This window comes from Salmo trutta, chromosome 2, assembly GCF_901001165.1.
Source record: "Salmo trutta chromosome 2, fSalTru1.1, whole genome shotgun sequence".
NCBI lineage: Eukaryota > Metazoa > Chordata > Actinopteri > Salmoniformes > Salmonidae > Salmo > Salmo trutta.
This window is the reverse complement of record NC_042958.1, coordinates 29,184,816-29,204,334: the sequence shown is the minus strand read 5'-3', so window position 1 is coordinate 29,204,334 and position 19,519 is coordinate 29,184,816. Positions and strand designations below refer to the sequence as shown.

The 19,519-nt window shown below is 41.4% G+C and overlaps 1 protein-coding gene across 1 annotated transcript in view; it reads left to right on the top strand.

The window, feature by feature from the left end:
- The first annotated feature begins 826 nt into the window (after positions 1-826).
- The window catches only part of LOC115154023 (cadherin-10-like), a 71,337-nt gene continuing 52,644 nt past the window's right edge, over positions 827-19,519 (top strand). Inside the window, exons 1-2 of the mRNA XM_029699802.1 lie at positions 827-968; positions 6,621-6,973. Coding sequence (XP_029555662.1) covers positions 6,758-6,973 — 216 coding nt within the window. The 5' untranslated portion in view covers positions 827-968; positions 6,621-6,757. The remainder of the gene's footprint in view (positions 969-6,620; positions 6,974-19,519) is intronic.

Sequence of the window (19,519 nt, the reverse complement as noted above, 5' to 3'; positions counted from 1 at the left end):
GGCATGTAATTCTCTCTCAACTAAATTAAAATGCTGTATCACTTTCAAAAGGCAAATAATGAAAAGATATGATTGAGTGCTGCCTGCCTGGACAGACTTCCTGCTCGCACACACTAAGTTTCACTGCTGGCTGGTTGGCCAAGTCACCAGGCGGCGATGGAGATGGAGAAATATCCTCCCTCTGAGAGGGTTATTTACAACTCATGCCTGGTTTCTCCTTCATTCCATTGTCATTGAAAGGAGATTAGATCCGGACGATTGCTTTAGACATCGAACATCACAGAGTCAATCCGTAAGTCGCTCTGGATAAGAGCGTCTGCTAAATAATGTAAATGTAAATAAGAGTAGCTTAGTACATCCTAGCATAGACTAGTGATCCTCCTTTCTACATAGCTGCCTTTCCCCTTTTCTCCCTGCGTTCACATGGAGATCTTTCTGTGCCATCCAGGAGTCCACCCCCCTTCAGCCTCCTAACCTCCCCATCCTCAATTCCACTGCTGCTATAGTCAACTGTTGGGAGTAAGGACACTCTCCTTTCCTTGTCCCCTTGTTGCCATTGCTCCTTTTTCTTTTCTCTCTTTTTTTCTTCTCCGCTTCAGTCTTCCCGACATCCACAGCAAGATGTGATGCAGCGAGAGAGAGAGAGGAGAGAGAGAGGCAGAGAGAGAGAAAGAGGGAGGGAGATAGGCAGGGAGAGAGAGGTTGGAAAGACAGAGGGTGGGGGAGAAGAGAAAAAAAGAGAGGCAGGGGGTGGAGAAATAGAGGGAGGGAGAGGGAGAGTAGCAGGCTGAACAGACACTTACACTCACACTCGCTCTCGCAGCACTGTTGTCAGTCTTGGAATGTAAGTGCAGCCGAGAGGATTCAGAATAAGCGCCACCTCTAAGCACTGCTACGTGAGGAGTAGGGACACAGTAACACGACACTCAGAAACACAGATGGACACTACTAAGCTGTAAATACAAAAGGTAAGGTTTCTGATTTTCTGTTCTCTGTTTTAAAGGATATTTTGCCTCACTTTTCTGGATGGTGGGGTGAAATAACCCAGCTGCAATAGATAGGTGCTGGATTGTTGCGAACAGGTAAATAATTAAATCAATGCATTACATGTTGTTAACGTGCAGTATTCTTTACTTTGGACACCTGCCATGCTACAAATAACATATAATCAAGGGGTTGATATCTGGAACCTCTGTGTTGAATATTTTATGAAGTTTTAGTCCTACCAAATCTCTGGGGCAACTTTCCTCTCCATCTCTGTAAAACCACTGCAGTCTTAGGAAACTCCAAAATAGAAAGTGCTAGAAGAAGGACAGTAGCTACATGTATTCAGATACTTTTCTTAAACAAAATCGGATGGACACAGTGCTCGTGTGACAGATTTACAGATGCGAAGGGCAGTAGCTGCATACATTCAGATACTTTTCCTAAACAAAATAGGACTGGCATTGTGTTTGCGCATGTAGGGGATTTACAGATGTGAACGCTAACGGCAGTTTACTTCCTCCAGTGTATCACTCTGATTTAGATGTTTTAATGAACGGCCTTTCACCAATAAGCTAAGTGATATTCAGACTGATGTCAGCTGCCAGAGGGATTTGTGTGTGTTTGTGTGTGCGTGTGTGTGTGTGTTGTAGAGATGGCAAAACGTTACCTGTAATTAAGTGTGAGCAGAATTGATGGTGAGGCACTGTACTACTGATCCTATCTCAGCTCAAATGCATGGAAGGGTGAAGGGGTTGATCATGGGGTTTTGAGCACTGCACTCAATGAGTATGTTAGGATGTCGTATATACACTGAAGCAAAGAACGCACTTCTCTGTCTCCCTCTCTTTTTTCTCTCTCTTCCTCTCTTCCCCTCATTCTCTCTGCTGCTGTGTTTTGTGGGGCTTGGTGGAGACAGCTTTATAGTCACACAGGTGATTTATAAGGGTGCATTTTGTACTGGGTCGTTTGTGTAATGCATTATTGTTTAACACAAATTAACCACTAACATGTTCCCTAAATTATTGTCAGATATGTAATGGCCTTTCAGTGTTGGAATGAATAATAGCAAATCCCTGCCCTCCCACACACACAAACTGCATGGCTCTCATACAAACACTAAACCAAATCTTTAAACAGCCTCAATGTAAACATAACGGACGTTCTCTAAATTAACATGTTGGATATAGTTAGGAAAAAAGCTCTATACAAAATATATCATGTGGGTTGTCATCGTTCGAAATTGCTGGGATCCTGTAACAAAGTGAATTTTGTGTAGTGGGGCTCATTCAAAACACAATTTAAAATATGATCAATAAACTCATAAATAGACTGCAAAAGAAACTTTCAAAGAAATTATAATTGTGTCACATTCGGATCAAAATTACAGCTCTAACTATAACTATCTACAGTGATGATTTATTTAATGGGATTGATATTGTCTGTTTATGACCTCACATATGTAAGAAGTCTACCCCCTTTTGGACCAGTTTTCAAGTTACAAAGTGAAGAGAGCATTTCAAAATTGCGGCAGATTTCAGAGCATCTATAAAGGGCTGTCAAGCATTGCCAAAGACTGCAGTCAGCAGATGCTAGCGATGTTGGAAAGGTCTAGGGCTCCACCAAGTGGGCACTTTTACAGGTCTGCTGCTTTTTCACAGCTGTATCACCGCCCGACTGTAGACAGGCTCTGTGGTGGTCTGTGAGTGTGCAATCAGAAGGCAAGAGCCACTCAATCTCTAAATCACAAAACAGCCATTAATATTTATTATAAATATCCCTTGACCTCAATAGACCACAACTGCCTAAACCTAAATATCCCTTGACCTCAATAGACCACAACTGCCTAAACCTCAAGTGCACAATTTTTCTAAAATGTTTAGATTTTCAAGAAGTACCACGTTTGGTTTTTGTCAAATATGTATTCAAACCATCTCTCTGTCTTTTTAAGATAGATCCATCCACATGGACATCATATAAACCAAATATAGAATATGTTGTATTTGACCAATTTTCTTTTTAATGACGTAATGTCATAAGCACAACATTCTCAAATTGTGGCCATAAGGTATCCCTTAGTGCCCTTCAGTGAGTTTGTTGATGGCAAAGCAAGATACAGTATGTATGTGATTTAAGTTTGATTATTACAGAGGGAGATGTGATCATCAGTGTCCACTTTATTATAAAGGTCTAGGGAGCATTCTATTGTAAAATGGAATGGCCCGAGCTGGGCTCCAAGTGGTTATATATTCCCTATTAAGGCTGCTGTTGCAGACAGGTTTTCGGATTTCAGGAGAAATGCACCCAGGATACTCATATAGTATAAAGGGCGAGTGCAATTCCACTGACCATGTCTGTTAGGAGTCTAAACACTCCCAACTGTGTGTGTGTAATAGTGTTTATTCCACTAGCGTTTGCCAGAATAGACAACCATAAATTAAACGCTCTACTCAAAGACTTAACTTGTAAGAGCATATTTAACGATTTTGTCCTTTCATGCCTCTGTCTGTTTGCATGCCAAGCCTCTCAAGCTTTCTACCACCTAATCTAATCATAAACAACTTTTTAATACACTGTAGGCATTTAATGGACTAATCAAGTCTAGATAATTCAGTGAGCGGAGTCTATAGCATCTGGACAAGAAATCCAGTCAGTACACTCTGCTCAGCTCATCCTTTAATGGAGGGTTTGGAGGAATTCTAAAAAGACACACTGGCCTAATGCTTAATAGGCATGGTGCATCAAAGCTTAATATCCAGAATGCTATTAAAACTCAAGGACAGCCTTGAATGATAATTAGAAAATGCAATCACGGGAATCAGCCCAGATTAATTTCCAGCCAATGTTTCCCGATTTCTGGGATGCTGCGCCCGCCTGCAGCCTGTCATATTCATGGCAAACCCTGGGCACGTAGTGAAGTGATAACAGTACATCATCATCAGTTTATGGCTTACTGGCACCCCACGACATCCCCAATGTTCTTGGTTTCATTCTATATCTGGTGGTATGAAGAGAGAAAACCACAGTCGATATCAAATGTTCTTGGTTCATAGATGTTATCGATCTCATGCTTTGTGAAAATTATGAATTTGTCCTCATGTATTGTCAATTTTTCTGAATTTATTTATTGTCAATTTTTCTGATTTTTTTTTAATGAATTTTTATGTTCTGCTGTTTTACTGAGATTAGACTTCTGGGAAACTGGTTGGTTTTGCTTACTCTAAATTACCATTAATGGTCTAGTCCCGCTTAATATTTTGAAGTATTGACCTTGGATGACAACTTGAGACCGTACCAGTATTCCCAATCTCAACTGTCTCTCTCTGATATTGTCAAAACCTTTTAACATTTGGATACAAGACATAACCTGTCTGTATGAGAGTCATGGTTTGATTCAGTACAGGCATTAGCTCAATCTCTAATGACATGAATTACATTCCGCAGAGCTCTTTAATATTTCATTTTTGGATCTCATTAGCTTAATTATTTGATTTGCATTCATGGGATAATATTAATTTACATGTGGCGGTGCTTCAGTTCCATCAATGAAAAACATAATACTAATTTGTTCACAGACAAAAACAGGGTCCTTTGTTCATTCAAATCTAATGCCTTCATTGATATTAGGCTTATTTTTGTTGAACAAAAGTGGGGGAATTATAAAATCGGTCTTTGTTTGTTCACGGTCCCTCATTAGATACACAATGAAGGCCTTTCCACCAGCTTCTCACTAAATGGGCTCCACCTACCTGTATCCTCCTCTTGTTTCCAAACTGTCTTAAAAATACCCCCTATTTATTTATATACACAGTATACACACACACACATAAACGTATATATATAAAAAAAGTATCCCATGCTTGATGAGAATAATTGACTAGCTGGCAGTGACTTCTAAAGGTACTGTATTATTGGCTTCATGGCATGTTCGATAGAGTACCTAGATTAAGTAAATTCCCTATCAGGGCCTGACTTGATAGGTAATTTGGGGATTCATACATCATTTATGGTCTTTGGGAAGTTAATCCTAATAAATATTGTCCTCCTTTTCTAAAAGAGCCAATTTAGTGGGAGGCTTGTGGAAAGGCCATAGTGCCAGTGCCATCCTGACAAGCATTCATTGTGTATCTAACGAGGGACCGTGAACAAACAAGGACCAGATTTTAGAATTCCACCACTTTTGTTCAACAATCTGAAAAAAGAACCCTAAAGTCAACGAAGGCATTAGATTTGAACAAACAAAGGACCCAGTTTTTTTTTCTGTGAACAAATTAGTATTATAGTTTCCATTGATGGCACTGAAGCACCGCCACATGTAAATGAATATTATCCCATGAATGCAAATGAAATAATTAAGAGATCCAAAAAAATGTACAAAATTGATGGCATCATGAGGTTGGAAAATTAGGTGGATATATTGAAGCAACATCTCAAGACATCAGTCAGGAAGTTAAACCATGGTCGCAAATGGGTCTTCCAAATGAACAATGACCCCAAGCATACTTCCAAAGTTGTGGCAAAACGGCTTAAGGACAACAAAGTCAAGGTATTGGAGTGGCCATCACAAAGCTCTGACCTCAATCCCATAGAAAATTTGTGGGCAGAACTGAAAAAGCATGAGCGAGCAAGGAGGCCTACAAACCTGACTCAGTTACACCAGCTCTGTCTGGAGGAATGGGCCAAAATTCACCCAGTTTATTGTGGGAAGCATGTGGAAGGCTACCCGAAACATTTGACCCAAGTTAAACAATTTAAAGGCAATGCTACCAAATACTAATTTAGTGTATGTAAACTTCTGACCCACTGGGAATGTAATGAAATAAATAAATAATTTCTCTACTGTTATTCTGACATTTCACATTCTTAAAATAAAGTGGTGATCCTAACTGACCTAAAACAGGTAATTTTTACAAAGATTAAATGTCAGGAGTTTTGAAAAACTGAGTTTAAATGTATTTGGCTAAGGTGTATGTAAACTTCCGACTTAAACTGTATATATGTAGCTAAGTAGCTAGCAAGCTAGCTAACTTCCTTTAATTTAGCTGGCTGTATTTTCATTTACTTCACTACCCTTTGTTTCCAGAAATGATACACGTGTTGTCATTTCACAACTGTTTTCAATCAAACTAGCTAGCCAGCTGATAGCTAGCTTGCAAAAAAAACTATGAACTAACCAACAAGTTCACGTCATTTGTCTAGCTAGCCAGCTATAAGTTAAATGTAGGAATGAGTCAGTAACTTATTTTTGCATGAACTAAAACTACTGTCACATGTTTTTTTACTGGAACTAGCAGTTTGAAACTAGCAGGTTTGAGCTAGCTTATCAGAGCTAATTCTAGATAAAATGGCAGACTTTGAAACTAGAATTCCTTTAAAAGAATCAATGAAAGCATTTGAAGAAATTTCTAATCTCATCTTGCAGAGCATATAATTCATAATGTTTTATCTATGGAGATAAACAGTAGCAATTAAAATACTGGCAACGCTAAACAGCTTTGAAGCCAATTTTCTCTTAATACTGGACACAGGCAGGCGATATTACCTTTGGGCGGATATTGAAACAAATTATGCCTACCTGAATTCAATATCATTGTTGTGTTATCTCTCTGATTCATCCTTGTTTTTCTTCTTCACAGGGATCAATAGGCTATCAAAGGGAAAAGGACTACAATGCATGATTTGGTGGTGTTGCATTCCAGCGTGCATCCTACCAGAAGCTCATTACCATAACACATTAGTCATACAGAACTCCTTCCCCACGTGATTGGATACCATGATAACCAATCACTTCCAGATTCTATTTATGGTCTCCATTCTGCTGCCAATCACTGCCCTGCCCGTGGCACCTGGAAATACTGTGAATCTGTTGGGAACATCACTGGAGAAGGATGATGGAAAGATACTCCAGCGCTCCAAACGAGGATGGATGTGGAATCAATTCTTTCTTCTAGAGGAGTACACAGGGAATGACAACCAGTATGTTGGCAAGGTAAGGGTTTTATGTGCCGTTTTTATGGGACATTCTTTGTAGGCTGCCTAGAGATGATCGATTATGTCATAGTACACTCAGTCAAAATGACTGTTCCTGTTATATTGACATACCTTTCAATAGTTAGGACATAGAAATTAGAGAGGAGTGCATCACCTGAGAACTCCCTTAATGTAAAGATCAGCTTGTTAAACCAATAGCCATAGGTTAAGGGAATAGGCTCCATTTCCCAGCAACGTGCAACTAATTCCAGTCTCTCATTCACACAACAATTCAAAAACAACAGTGGGAATAGAGAAATCTAAATTAACAATTTAACATGACAGATAGAGGAGGAATAGATGTTCCCATATGTGAGGGATAACAGACAGCATAATCAAATCACATCATGAGGCTAGACAAAATCACTGACCCACTACCTCACATTGCCAACGGCCTGAGCCGCCTCTGTCATGTTGACACAGCTCTTTAACTGATAAGACAGCACAAAAAACATAAATATTTCTCAGAGCTATAACCCCCTACTTTAGATCAGAGGAGCGACTTGTCAAGCCACCCATGTTAGTGCTAACAAAGAGAGCTAGTCACAGTGTTAGAGATGACGCTACATTTATCATCCTGAGGGAGGGGAACGAGGTGACTGTCAAGCCTATTTTCTCAGAGGAAGCTGGCTTTCATCACATGCCTTATCCTCAAGAGTAAACAAGTGTCATGGTACAGGGTGGAGTAGAAGGATATGACTACCAGCTTGGCAGATAGCATCGTCCTGACGCATTGGAGAGAATCAGGGGAACAACAAAAAGGAAAAGATGGAGGGAAAGGGGGTGTTAGAGAGAGAAATGATGAATCAATCAAGCCAGGCCAATGATATTTCACTTCACTGTGTTATACGTGATGAGGCAACAAAACAGGCCCGGCTATCCATTGAGGCTATCCACTGATGTTGTCAGTGACTGCTGCATTCTGGCTTTCTTCCTGACTCTTTGATGGTCTCTGGCTGGCACACTGGCAAGTTTCCTGGCATGACAGCAATCACATGCGCTGGCCATTGACTCACCCGGTGTCCAATATCATTCACAATCAAACTGCCAGAATGACATGAGGCCGCAATAAATAAAGGGGGAGAAAAGAAACACCCACACGCTGGCTTTACTGAAGAAGCTAGTGTTGATTGCTAACGCTAATTCCATCAGCTTCACTCTGGAATTGTTGTCTGTGAGAAGGAGTGGTGAAAAGCCTGGGCATAAGGACAGGCACTTAAAGGCCCAGCACCAAGCTGGGCTTATTTATTTCACATCCAATCAAGTTTCACATGTGAAACTGCAAATGTTTTGCTGTGCCACAAAGTCTGTAGCTTTTTCAGAACTCCCTTACAGATTCAATACATCTCTGCACATAGCAAAAGAGTGCCATCTGCACTGCTATTTTAGTTATCAGTTAATCTGACTGTTATTGATTTTAATTTAACTATTTCAGCCATTTGAGGGTTTTCTGTATAGTTGTCTAATGTTGGTGGGGCATACTATTATATTTTCGATGTTAATCCTGAATCACTATGATATTATAATAGTTTTTCTTGAGTGTATTTTTAACAAAGTCCAAAGTGTAGGAATACAGGTGAAATCAGTTATTGACACAGATATGGTGGCATAGCAGGAAGATCGGAAGGCAGTGAACAAAGAGGTTGTCAGTTCAAATCCTAGGTGAGGACACGTTGAGTAAAAATTAAATAATGTGTCTAATATGTAAGTTGAAAACACTGTGGTGGCGTGAGGTTCTGGGCACATCCTTACAACTAATGGTTACTAAACCATTGTATCAGTGTTCATTTTGTCAACAATAACTATGACAAAAATATATTGTCAACAACCTATTTTTCCTGACTAAAACTATGACGATAACATTTGTTTTGTCCAATCATAAGTATGCATGCATGCAGAATACTTGATGCAATCCTCTCATTTGCAGAATTGATATCTTTCAGTTTTGTGATCTGATTCTGCCCGGCTCCCACACTTCTCTCAGGCTGTCACGTGAGTCATTCGTCAGTCTTTTGAACTGATGCGAAGCCAAGACACTTCACATGTAACTAACCTCAACCTGAAACAATAATGTTTACTCTCTCTTTCTTTCAAGTAGGCTATTTTTGCTTTGAGCACACTGGAAACTCTATTTTCCCATGTGTTCTGTTATTCATTCATCTGTGTTGCCACTCTGGTGCCACGGTCCGCAAATGCTAGTTGTGGTTGCTTTTTTCCTATGGGAAAAACAAATGCAATTTGTTGAGTATTAGGAGTACATTAATGCTTCTGGGATTTTTGGAAAGCTTAAATTCAATTCTCCCCTTTTCAAGGACACCCCTATAATTGACCCCTCCTTGATGGCTATGATGGAGAAAATCAGAGCTGTAAATTGTTTAACCTGCAGCCAAGGCTTTATTATAGCCTAAATGGTTAATTATGGTTGGCATTCGTTACAATCTGCCATAATATCAATGTTGCAAGCTAAGGTATACGAGGGAATCTGCTATAAGTTCAACCTGTCTTCCCAGTAGCCTACTTGGTGTTGTGAACTGCTGACTGCTATTAACTTGCAGATGATTGTTGACACATCAACCAGGATTAAGGGACAGGGCAATTTATGACTTGTTGTTTTCATAATCAGTGGCTTTATTGGAGGGGGAGTGGTTTCTCGTCTCCTAGGAAATCAGCAATTAGTACCGGGAGGTGTGCTCTTCACATTTTCAAGGCAATTAGCAATTAGTATTTGTACTTCAGTCTCCCTGTTTTCTCAGCGGTGGTCGTGTCGCAAAACTAAGGCTGTCAACGAAACAAAGATGGTTCTGCAGAGTTATTTGAGGAAGGAAAGAGAGAAAGGCTCCACAACACTCTCACTTGAGTAGCTTACCTAGTGATTTTCAGAATTCCCCCCCCCCCCCCCCCCGGCTGCAACCCTTCTAATTTTGTGTACCCTGCACGCACAATCCATGTGGAATTCCTGGTCTCTGGCAGCATTTGGAACTGCCGATCGGCGGTCAAGAACGCTAAATTAATCTCAGCCTATGCTGCATTTCAGTCCCATGACTTTTTGGCCCTGACGGAAACATGGATCACCACGGAGAACACTGCTACTCCAGCTGCTCTCTCTTCATCTGACTAGGTTTTCTCTCATTATCAGAGAGCATCTGGTCATTGCGGAGGTGGCACAGGGCTACTAATTTCTCCTAAGTGGAGATATTACATTTACTTCCCTCTCACCTGTCCATCTCCTCATTTGATTTCCATGCTGTCACTGTCACTTGTCTACTCAAACTTAACATTGTTCTTATCTACCACCCACCAGGTGTCTGTATCACATACTCTCACGACTGGTGTCCCCCGGGGCTCGATTCTAGGCCCTCTTCTCTCTCTACACCAAGTCACTCGGCTCCGTCATATCCTCACATGGTCTCTCCTATCATAGAATGCGGCTGACACTATGCCACTTTTCTCCTTCCCCCTTCTGACACCCAGATGGTGATACACATCTCTGCGTGCCTGACAGATATCTCAGCTTGGATGTCGGCCCACCACCTCAAGCTCAACCTCGACAAGACAGAGGTGCTCTTCCTCCCGGTAAAGCCTGCCTACTCAAAGACCTATCCATCACGGTTGCAACTCCACGGTGTCTCCCCCCCAGAGTGCAAAGAACCTTGGCATGACCCTGGAAAACACCCTGTTGTTCTCTGAAAACATCAAAGCAGTGACTCACTCCTGCAAGTTGATGTTCTACAACATCCGTAGAGTTCCAACCTACCTCACACAGGAAGTGGAGCAGGTCCTAATCCAGGCTCTAATCCCAGGTGGACTACTGCAACTCGCTGTTGGTTGGGCTCCCCACTTGTGCCATCAAACCCCTGCAATTTATCCAGAATGCTGCCGCCTGCCTGGTGTTCAACCTTCCCAAGTTCTCTCATGTCACCCTGCTCCTCCGCACACTCTACTGGCTTCCAGTCAAAGCTCACATCCACTACAAGACTATGGTACTTGCTTATGGAGCAGCAAGAGAAACAGCCCCTCCCTACCTTCAAGCTATGCTCAAACCCTACACCCCAACCCGAGCACTCTGTTCTGCCACCTCTGGTCTCTAAGCACTATGGGAGGGCATCTCCCATTCAGTCCAGTCCAAGCTCTTCTCCATCCTGGCACCCCAACGGTGGAACCAGCTTCCCATAGCACCCACCCCCTAAAAAAGCATTTTGTAAATGAGCACTCGCACTTGACTTTTCTTCACCCCTTACTAGCTCTGACTTTACTGATAGCTACTTTATTAAGGACTTACTGTGATGTGGTTGTCCTATTTTAAGATGAATGCACTAACTGTAAGTCGCTCTGGATAAGAGCGTCTGCTAAAATGTAAAAGGTTAAAAGGCCTACTTGGACATCTGAATTATGCACGATGGAAGTTAGAGGTAGCCTATTATTTAATAGAAAAAAAACGCACGGACTGTCATGTGACTATAATGGCTGTGACTCAAACTAGACGAAGGCTGAAATGACGAAAATGTGACTAAAACTAAAAGGTATTTTAAGCCTAAAACGAAATCTAAAATAACCGCCAAAATTAACACTGCATAATATATGACATGCTTTTAGGGCTCATTATACATACTGTATGTCATAAAGGATTATACTGATGACTACAGTGTGGAACTGTACATGGTGCTGAAATGGCTTCTCTTCAAGGTGAACTATATACCGTGCACAGAATGGCCCATACTCACGAAGTGTCTCAAAGTAGGACTGCTGATATAGGATCAGTTTTTCCTTTGCGGTGATAATCAATTAATATAATTACATGGACGGGGGACCTGATACTAAATCAGCATTATGAAAGTGGGCCATGTGTGTTTTTGTCAAACTCCCCTAGATGCGCCTCTTGGCGTTGCTGATTCACTATCACCTGATTTTTCAGTGAGCCATTTCTGACAGCCATTAGCATGAGGGAGGGTATTTAACAAGCCAAGTCCTCGTGGAGGGAGGCGTACTTGTTCAGTATGGCTCTGAAGTGTGAACACTTGCAATGCAATCAGAAGGCTTGTGTCAGGAGTTTCTTTCTGTAGGGGTGCAGTGACTCACATAAAAAGCTGTTCCATCCCAGCTATTGATGTGGACAAAACCCCTTTAACCTCTTGGTAGTCTGTGATGCTTTGTAAACAAACGCTGCCGCTCTCCAGTTCCCCTGAGCACTCTACTGATCATAGGAAAAATTGAAGAAACTGAAAAAACACTACTGAATGTGTATAATCCTGGAGAACAAGGACAACTAACAAAGAGAGAGAGAGAATATAATTATTCTGTATCCGTTTGGGGCTCTATTTTCCTATCTCCCCTTTGCAGCACTAAACAATGCTCACTAGAGACCTGACAAGAATTGCCAATGACTTTGCTGCTTTACTGACTATTCCTCTGTGTTTGTGCAAGGGGACTTAAAGCTAGAATCCTTAATTGATACAATAAGAAAGCTTTTTTGCAAAACAAGGGCTGGGAGAAGGCTAAGGGATGGAGCTAGAGAAATTTCATAGATGCAATGGATGGACTGACCATCCATTATATCAAATGTATAGTGATAACCATGTTTTGAGTCTATACAGTGTTTGCTTACACTTACGTTGGTGTAAAACTAGCGTATATTTTGGGTTCTGATTGGGTACGACAGTTGAACTAAGCAAATGAGGCATTTAAGTTATATTCTTCAAGAATACATGAGTATATACTGCATCATTAATTTATAAATCCAAAAATGGATGTATCAACTAAGGCTTCTAGCTTTTAGTCATCAAAAACTTTCCTCTGTCAAAGGCTCATTTTGTGCAACAAGAACTTTGGAAAAGAGAACCACCAAGCCTTTTTTTCATTATTATGATTTTCTTGGGGGGCAGATCAGCTTTAATGTTACAGATATATTGTAGCTTCCAGCAATGTTATTGTCTGCATCATATCCAATCCCTAATATATTTTTGTGTACCCCATAATGACAAAGCAAGAACAGGTTTTTAGAAATGTTTGCAAATTTATTAAAAATAAAAAACAAAGATTCCGACTCATTGCTATGAGATTCTAAATTGAGCTCAGGTGCATTCTGTTTCCATTGATCATCCTTGAGATGTTTCTACAACTTGATTGGAGTCCACCTGTGGTAAATTCAATTGATTGGACATGATTTGGAAAGGCACACACCTGTCTATATTAGGTCCCACAGTTGACAGTGCATGTCAGAGCACAAACCAAGCCATGACATCGAAGGAATTGTCTTTAGAGCTCCAAGACAGGATTGTGTTGAGGCACAGATCTGGGGAAGGGTACCAAAAAAATGTCTGCAGCATTGAAGGTCCCCAAGAACACAGTGGCATCCATTATTCTTAAACAGAAGAAGTTTGGAACCACCAAGACTCTTCCTAGAACTAAGCAAGCAGGGGAGAAGGGCCTTGGTGAGGGAGATGACCAAGAACCCAATGGTCACTCTGACAGCGCTCCAGAGTTCCTCTGTGGACAACCATCTCTGCAGCACTCTACCAATCAAGCCTTTATGGTAGAATGGCCAGACGGAAGCCACTCCTCAGTAAAAGTCACATGACAGCCTGCTTGGAGTTTGCCAAAAGGCACCTAAAGGACTCTCAGACCATGAGAAACATGATTCTTTGGTCTGAAGAAACCAAGATCAAATCTTTGGCCTGAATGCCAAGCATCATGTCTGGAGGAAACCTGGCACCATCCCTACGGTGAAGCGTGGTAGCAGCATCATGCTGTGAGGATGATGTTCAGCGGCAGGGACTGGGAGACGAGTTGGGGTAAAAGGCAAATTACAGAGATCCTTGATGAAAACCTGTTCCAGAGCACTCAGGACCTCAGACTGGGGTGAAGGTTTACCTTCCAACAGGACAACAACACTACGCACACGGCCAAGACAATGCAGTCGTTGCTTTGGGACAAGTCTCTGAATGTCCTTGAGTGGCCAAGCCAGAGCTTGGACTTGAACCCGATCTAAAATTTCTGGAGAGACCTGAAAATAGCTGTGCAGCATTGCTCCCCATCCAACCTGACAGAGCTTAAGAGGATCTACAGAGAATAATGGAAGAATAATTGCCAAGCTTCAAGCGTCATACCCAAGAAGATTAAAGGCTGTAATCACTGCCAAAGGTGCTTCAACAAAGTACTGAGTAAAGGGTCTGAATACTTATGTAAAAGTGACATACACTACCATTCAAAAATGTCCTTGTTTTCGAAAGAAATGCGAAAAAGTGTCTATTTAAATAACTAATCGATCAGAAATAGTTTCACAATTCCTGACATTTAATCCTATTAAAAATTCCCTGTCTTAGGTCAGTTAGGATTACCATTTTATTTTAATGTGAAATGTCAATAATAGTAGAGAGAATTCTTTATTTCAGCTTTTATTTCGTTCATCACGTTCCCAGTGGGTCAGAAGATATTTGGTAGAATTGCCTTTAAATTGTTTAACTTGGGTCAAATGTTTTGGGTAGCCTTCCACAAGCTTCCCACAAAAAGTTGGGTGAATTTTGGCCCATTCCTCCTGACAGAGCTAGTGTATCTGAGTCAGGTTTGTAGGCCTCCTTGCTCGCACACGCTTTTTCAGTTCTGCCCACAAATTTTCTATAGGATTGAGGTCAGGGCTTTGTGATGACCACTCCAATTGTCACATCCTGACCATGGTAAGCTGTTATTTTCTATGGTAGAGTAGGTCAGGGTGTGACAGCGCGGTTTGTTCTATGTGTTCTATTTCTATGTTAGGTTTAGTTTTTGTATTTCTATGTTGGTTTGTTTGGGATGATCTCCAATTAGAGGCAGCTGGTCCTCGTTGTCACTAATTGGAGATCATACTTAAGAAGGGGTTTTTCTACCTGGGTTTTGTGGGTGATTTTAATTTTGAGTTATGTATGTGTTCCTCTCTACGTCACGGTTTGTTGTTGGTTTCATTCAGTGTATTTATGTATTGCATAGTTTCCACAGTATAAATAAAATGTGGAACGACACACACGCTGCACTTTGGTCCTCTTCTTCCTACGACAACCGTGACAGAATCACCAACCACCAAAGGACCAAGCAGCGTGGACTGGACCAGTGGACTTGGGAGGAGATGAGGAGGAGTATATCTAGGGCTTTGGAGGAATTAGGGGCAGAAGAAAAGCGCTTCCCATGAGAACAGGTGGAGGCAGCGAGAGCACGGCAACGAGGGAAGCACGAGAGGCAGCCCCCACATTTTTTTTTGGGGGGGGCACACGGGGAGATTGGCAGAGTCAGGTTGGAGACCTGAGCCAACTCCTCGTGCTTACCGTGGGGAGCGAGTGACTGAGCAAGCACCGTGTTATGCGGTGATTCGCACTGTGTCGCCAGTGCGCATTCACAGCCTGGTGTGCTCTGTGCCTGCCCCACGTACCAGGCCTCCGGTGAGTCTGTCCAGCCTGGTACGCCCTGTTCCTGCTCCTCGCACTTGCCATGAGGTCCGTGTTACCAGTCTGGCGCCACCTAGGCCAGCCCCACGCATCAGGCCTCCAGTGCGCCTGCCCAGTCCGGGGTGTCCTGTTCCTGCTCCCCGCACTCGCCCTAAGGTGCGTGTTACCAGTCTGGCATCACCTGTGCCAGCCCCACGCATCAGGCCTTCAGTGCGCTTTCGCAGCCCAGAGCAGCCAGCGACGGCCTGCAGCCCAGAACCTCCGGCGAAGATCTACGGTCCGGTGGCACAGAAGCAGAGGGATCAGCGGGCGGAGCGGGGGTTACGCCCCGAAACAGAGCCGTCTCCTCTACTGGAGGATGCGCTGGATGATAAGGTTCTGGGTACTGCACCAGAGCTGCCATAGACACTGGTCACCCTACCTATCCTCCCTTTTGTTTTTTTGTTTTGATTTTTAGTTGCATTCGGAGTCAGCATCTTTTGGGGAGGGGGGGTACTGTCGGGTCCTGACCATGGGAAGCTGTTAGTTTCTATGGTAGAGTAGGTCAGGGCGTGACAGGGGGGTTTATTCTATGTGTTCTATTTCTATGTTGTTAGGTTCTAGTTTTTGTATTTCTATGCTGGTTTGTTTGGGATGATCTCCAATTAGAGGCAGCTGGTCCTTGTTGTCTCCAATTGGAGATCATACTTAAGTATGGGTTTTTATACCTGGGTTTAGTGGGTGATTCATTTCGAGTTATGTATGTGTTCATCTCTGCGTCACGGTTTGTTGTTTTTTTCATTCAGTTTATTTATGTATTGCATAGTTTCCACAGTATAAATAAAATGCCGAACGACACACACGCTGCACTTTGGTCCTCTTCTTCCTACGACAACCGTGACACCAATACCTTGACTTTGTTTTCCTTAAGCCATTTTGCTACAACTTTGGAAGTATGCTTAGGGTCATTGTCCATTTGCAACCAAGCTTTAACTTTCCAACTGATGTCTTGAGATGTTGCTTCAATATATCCACCCAATTTTCCATCCTCATGATGTCATCTATTTTCTTAAGTGCACCAGTTCCTCCTGCAGTAAAGCACCCCCACAACATGCTGCCACCCCTGTGCTTCACGGTTGGGATGGTGTTCTTCGGCTTCAAAGCCTCCCCCTTTTTCTTCCAAACATAATGATGGTCATTATTGCCAAACAGTTATATTTTTGTTGCATCAGACCAGATGGCATTTCTCCAAAGTACGATCTTTGTTGCAAACCGTAGTCTGGCTTTTTATGGCGGTTTTGGAGCAGTGGCTTCTTGCACTTTTTGCACCAAAGTATGTTTATCTCTAGGAGACAGAACATGTCTCCTTCCTGAGCGGTATGACAGCTGTGTGGTCCCATGGTGTTTCTACTTGCATACTTTGTACAGATGACCGTGTCTTCAGGCGTTTGGAAAATGCTCCCAAGGATGAACCAGACTTGGGGAGGTCTACAATTTTTTTTCTGAGGTCTTGGCTGATTTCTTTTGATTTTCCCATGATGTCAAGCAAAGAGGCACTGAGTTTGAAGGTAGGCCTTGAAATACATCCACAGGTACACCTCCAATTGACTCAAATGATGTCAATTAGCCTATCAGAAGCTTCTAAAGCCATGATATAATTTGATGGAATTTTCCAAGCTGTTTAAAGGCACAGTCAACTTAGTGTATGCAAACTTCTGACCCACTGGAATTGTGATACAGTGAATTATAAGTGAAATAATCTGTCTGTAAACAAGGTACAAGGTAAATGTCCTAAACAATTTGCCAAAACTATAGTTTGTTAACAAGAAATGTGTGGAGTGGTTGAAAAACTAGTTTTAATGACTCCAACCTAAGTGTATGTAAACTTCCGACTTCAACTGTGTGTATCTGTGTGTGTGTATATGTGTGTGTGTGTATATATATATATATATATATATATATATATATATATATATATATATATATATTAGCAAACATTTCTAAACCTGTTTCTGCTTTGTCATTATGGAGTATTGTGTGTAGATTGATCAGGAAAAAAACATCAAATCAATTTTAGAATAAGCCAATCAGTTGTGTTGTAACAAGGTAGGGTTGGTATACAGAAGATAGCCCTATTTGGTAAAAGTCCATATTATGGCAAGAATAGCTCAAATAAGCGAAGAGAATTGACCGTTCATCAATACTTTAAGACATGAATGTCAGTCAATACAAAAAACTTCAAGAACTTTGAATGTTTCTTCAAGTGCAGTCACAAAAACCAAGCGCTATAATGAAACTGGCTCTCATGAGGACCGCCACAGGAAAGGAAGACCCAGAGTTACCTCTGCTGCAGAGGGTAAGTTCATTAGTTACCAGCCTGAGTGAATCAGGCCTTCACGGTCAAATTGCTACAAAGAAACCACTTCTAAAGGACACCATTAAGAAGAAGAAACTTGCTTGGGCCAAGAAACACAAGCAATGGACATTGGACTGGTGGAAATCTGTCGTTTCGTCTAATGAGTCCAAATTTGAGATTCTTGGTTCCACCGCTGTGTCTTTGTGAGACGTAGAGTAGGTGAAAGGATAATCTCTGCAATGTGTAGTTCCCACCGTAAATTATGGAGGAGGAGGTATGATAGCCTTCCCTGTAGCTCAGTTGGTAGAGCATGGTGTTTGCAATGCCAGGGTTGTGGGTTCGATTCCCACGGGGGGCCAGCACAGAAGAAACAAAAAATTATGAAATGAAATGAATGTTTGCATTCACTACTGTAAGTCGCTCTGGATAAGAGTGTCTGCTAAATGACTAAAATGTAATGGTGTGGGGGTGCTTTGCTGGTGACACCGTCTGATTTAATTAGAAGTCAAAGCCCACTTAAACAGCATGGCTCCCACAATATTCTGCAGTGATACACCATCTCATCTGGGTTGCGCTTAGTGGGACTATAATTTGTTTTTCAACAGGACAATGACCCAACTCACCTCCAGGCTCTGTAAGGGCTATTTTCTTAGAAGGAGAGTGATGGAGTGCTGCATCAGATGACAAGACTGTTGGAAAAGCATTCCAGTTGAAGCTGGTTGAGAGAATGCCAAGAGTTGTCATCAAGTCAAAGGGTGGCTACTTTGAAAAATCTTAAGTAAACAAATCTCAAAATATATTTTATAACACTTTTTTTGGTTACTACATGATTCCATATTTTCCCCGTATCCGTACCTCCCCTAATTGAAGCAAACTAATGGGCAATAACACTTAGGCTTTTACTTCCAGCTCATACATATTATATATATTTTACAGACACAATGAATTTTACAATACATATCTTTTGTTTTTTTGATCCCATCTATATCTGAAGTCCATACAGTATTTAACATGTTTTTTTTACTGTGCTCTTTCAAAAGTTCTGAACCTATATACATTCTACGAACACAGTATATTTTATATTAGTTGTCTTGTAGTTTTTTTGCTCTACCCTTCAGCTCTACTCAACCCCTCCCATCTTTCTCTTTAACACCATCCATTTTTTATTTATATTTGCCATGTATTTTTCAACTGTGCTGTGGTGTTTCACAAAAGTTCTGAACCGTTCTATTCTCATAGTTTACACAGATTGAATATTAGCGATACATTTTTTTGCAAAAAGTTATTATATCGATTTGACTATGACTTTTCAAATCACCCAGCAGTGCTATTTGCGGAGCTAGCTCCAGGTAAACATTGCAATTCAAATTATCTAATGATTGTCTCTTCACAGAAAAATCTTCAGAGCTGGGATGGTTGTATTCCCCATATATATAACATCCTGTTGGTTACAAGAATTTTATCTAATCATTTAAAATGAAAAATGTGATGTTTTGAATCCATGTCGTTTTGCGTATCAGTTCATTAACCATGTGCCATATAATCGGTACATAGAAGAAAAAAATCCCAACTATTTTGCAATCTATATGGCACAGCTGTCACTTTTTTCTCCTTAAATGAAACTGGTATACTTTTTTATTTATCACAATTTTCTTGATCCAATATTGGTCTCTAATGCAGGGCCAACAGACAAGTTCCTTAATTTTCCCCCCTTCAACTTGCCTCTTCCATTTTTGCAATAATGCTGCAATTAGTTGGT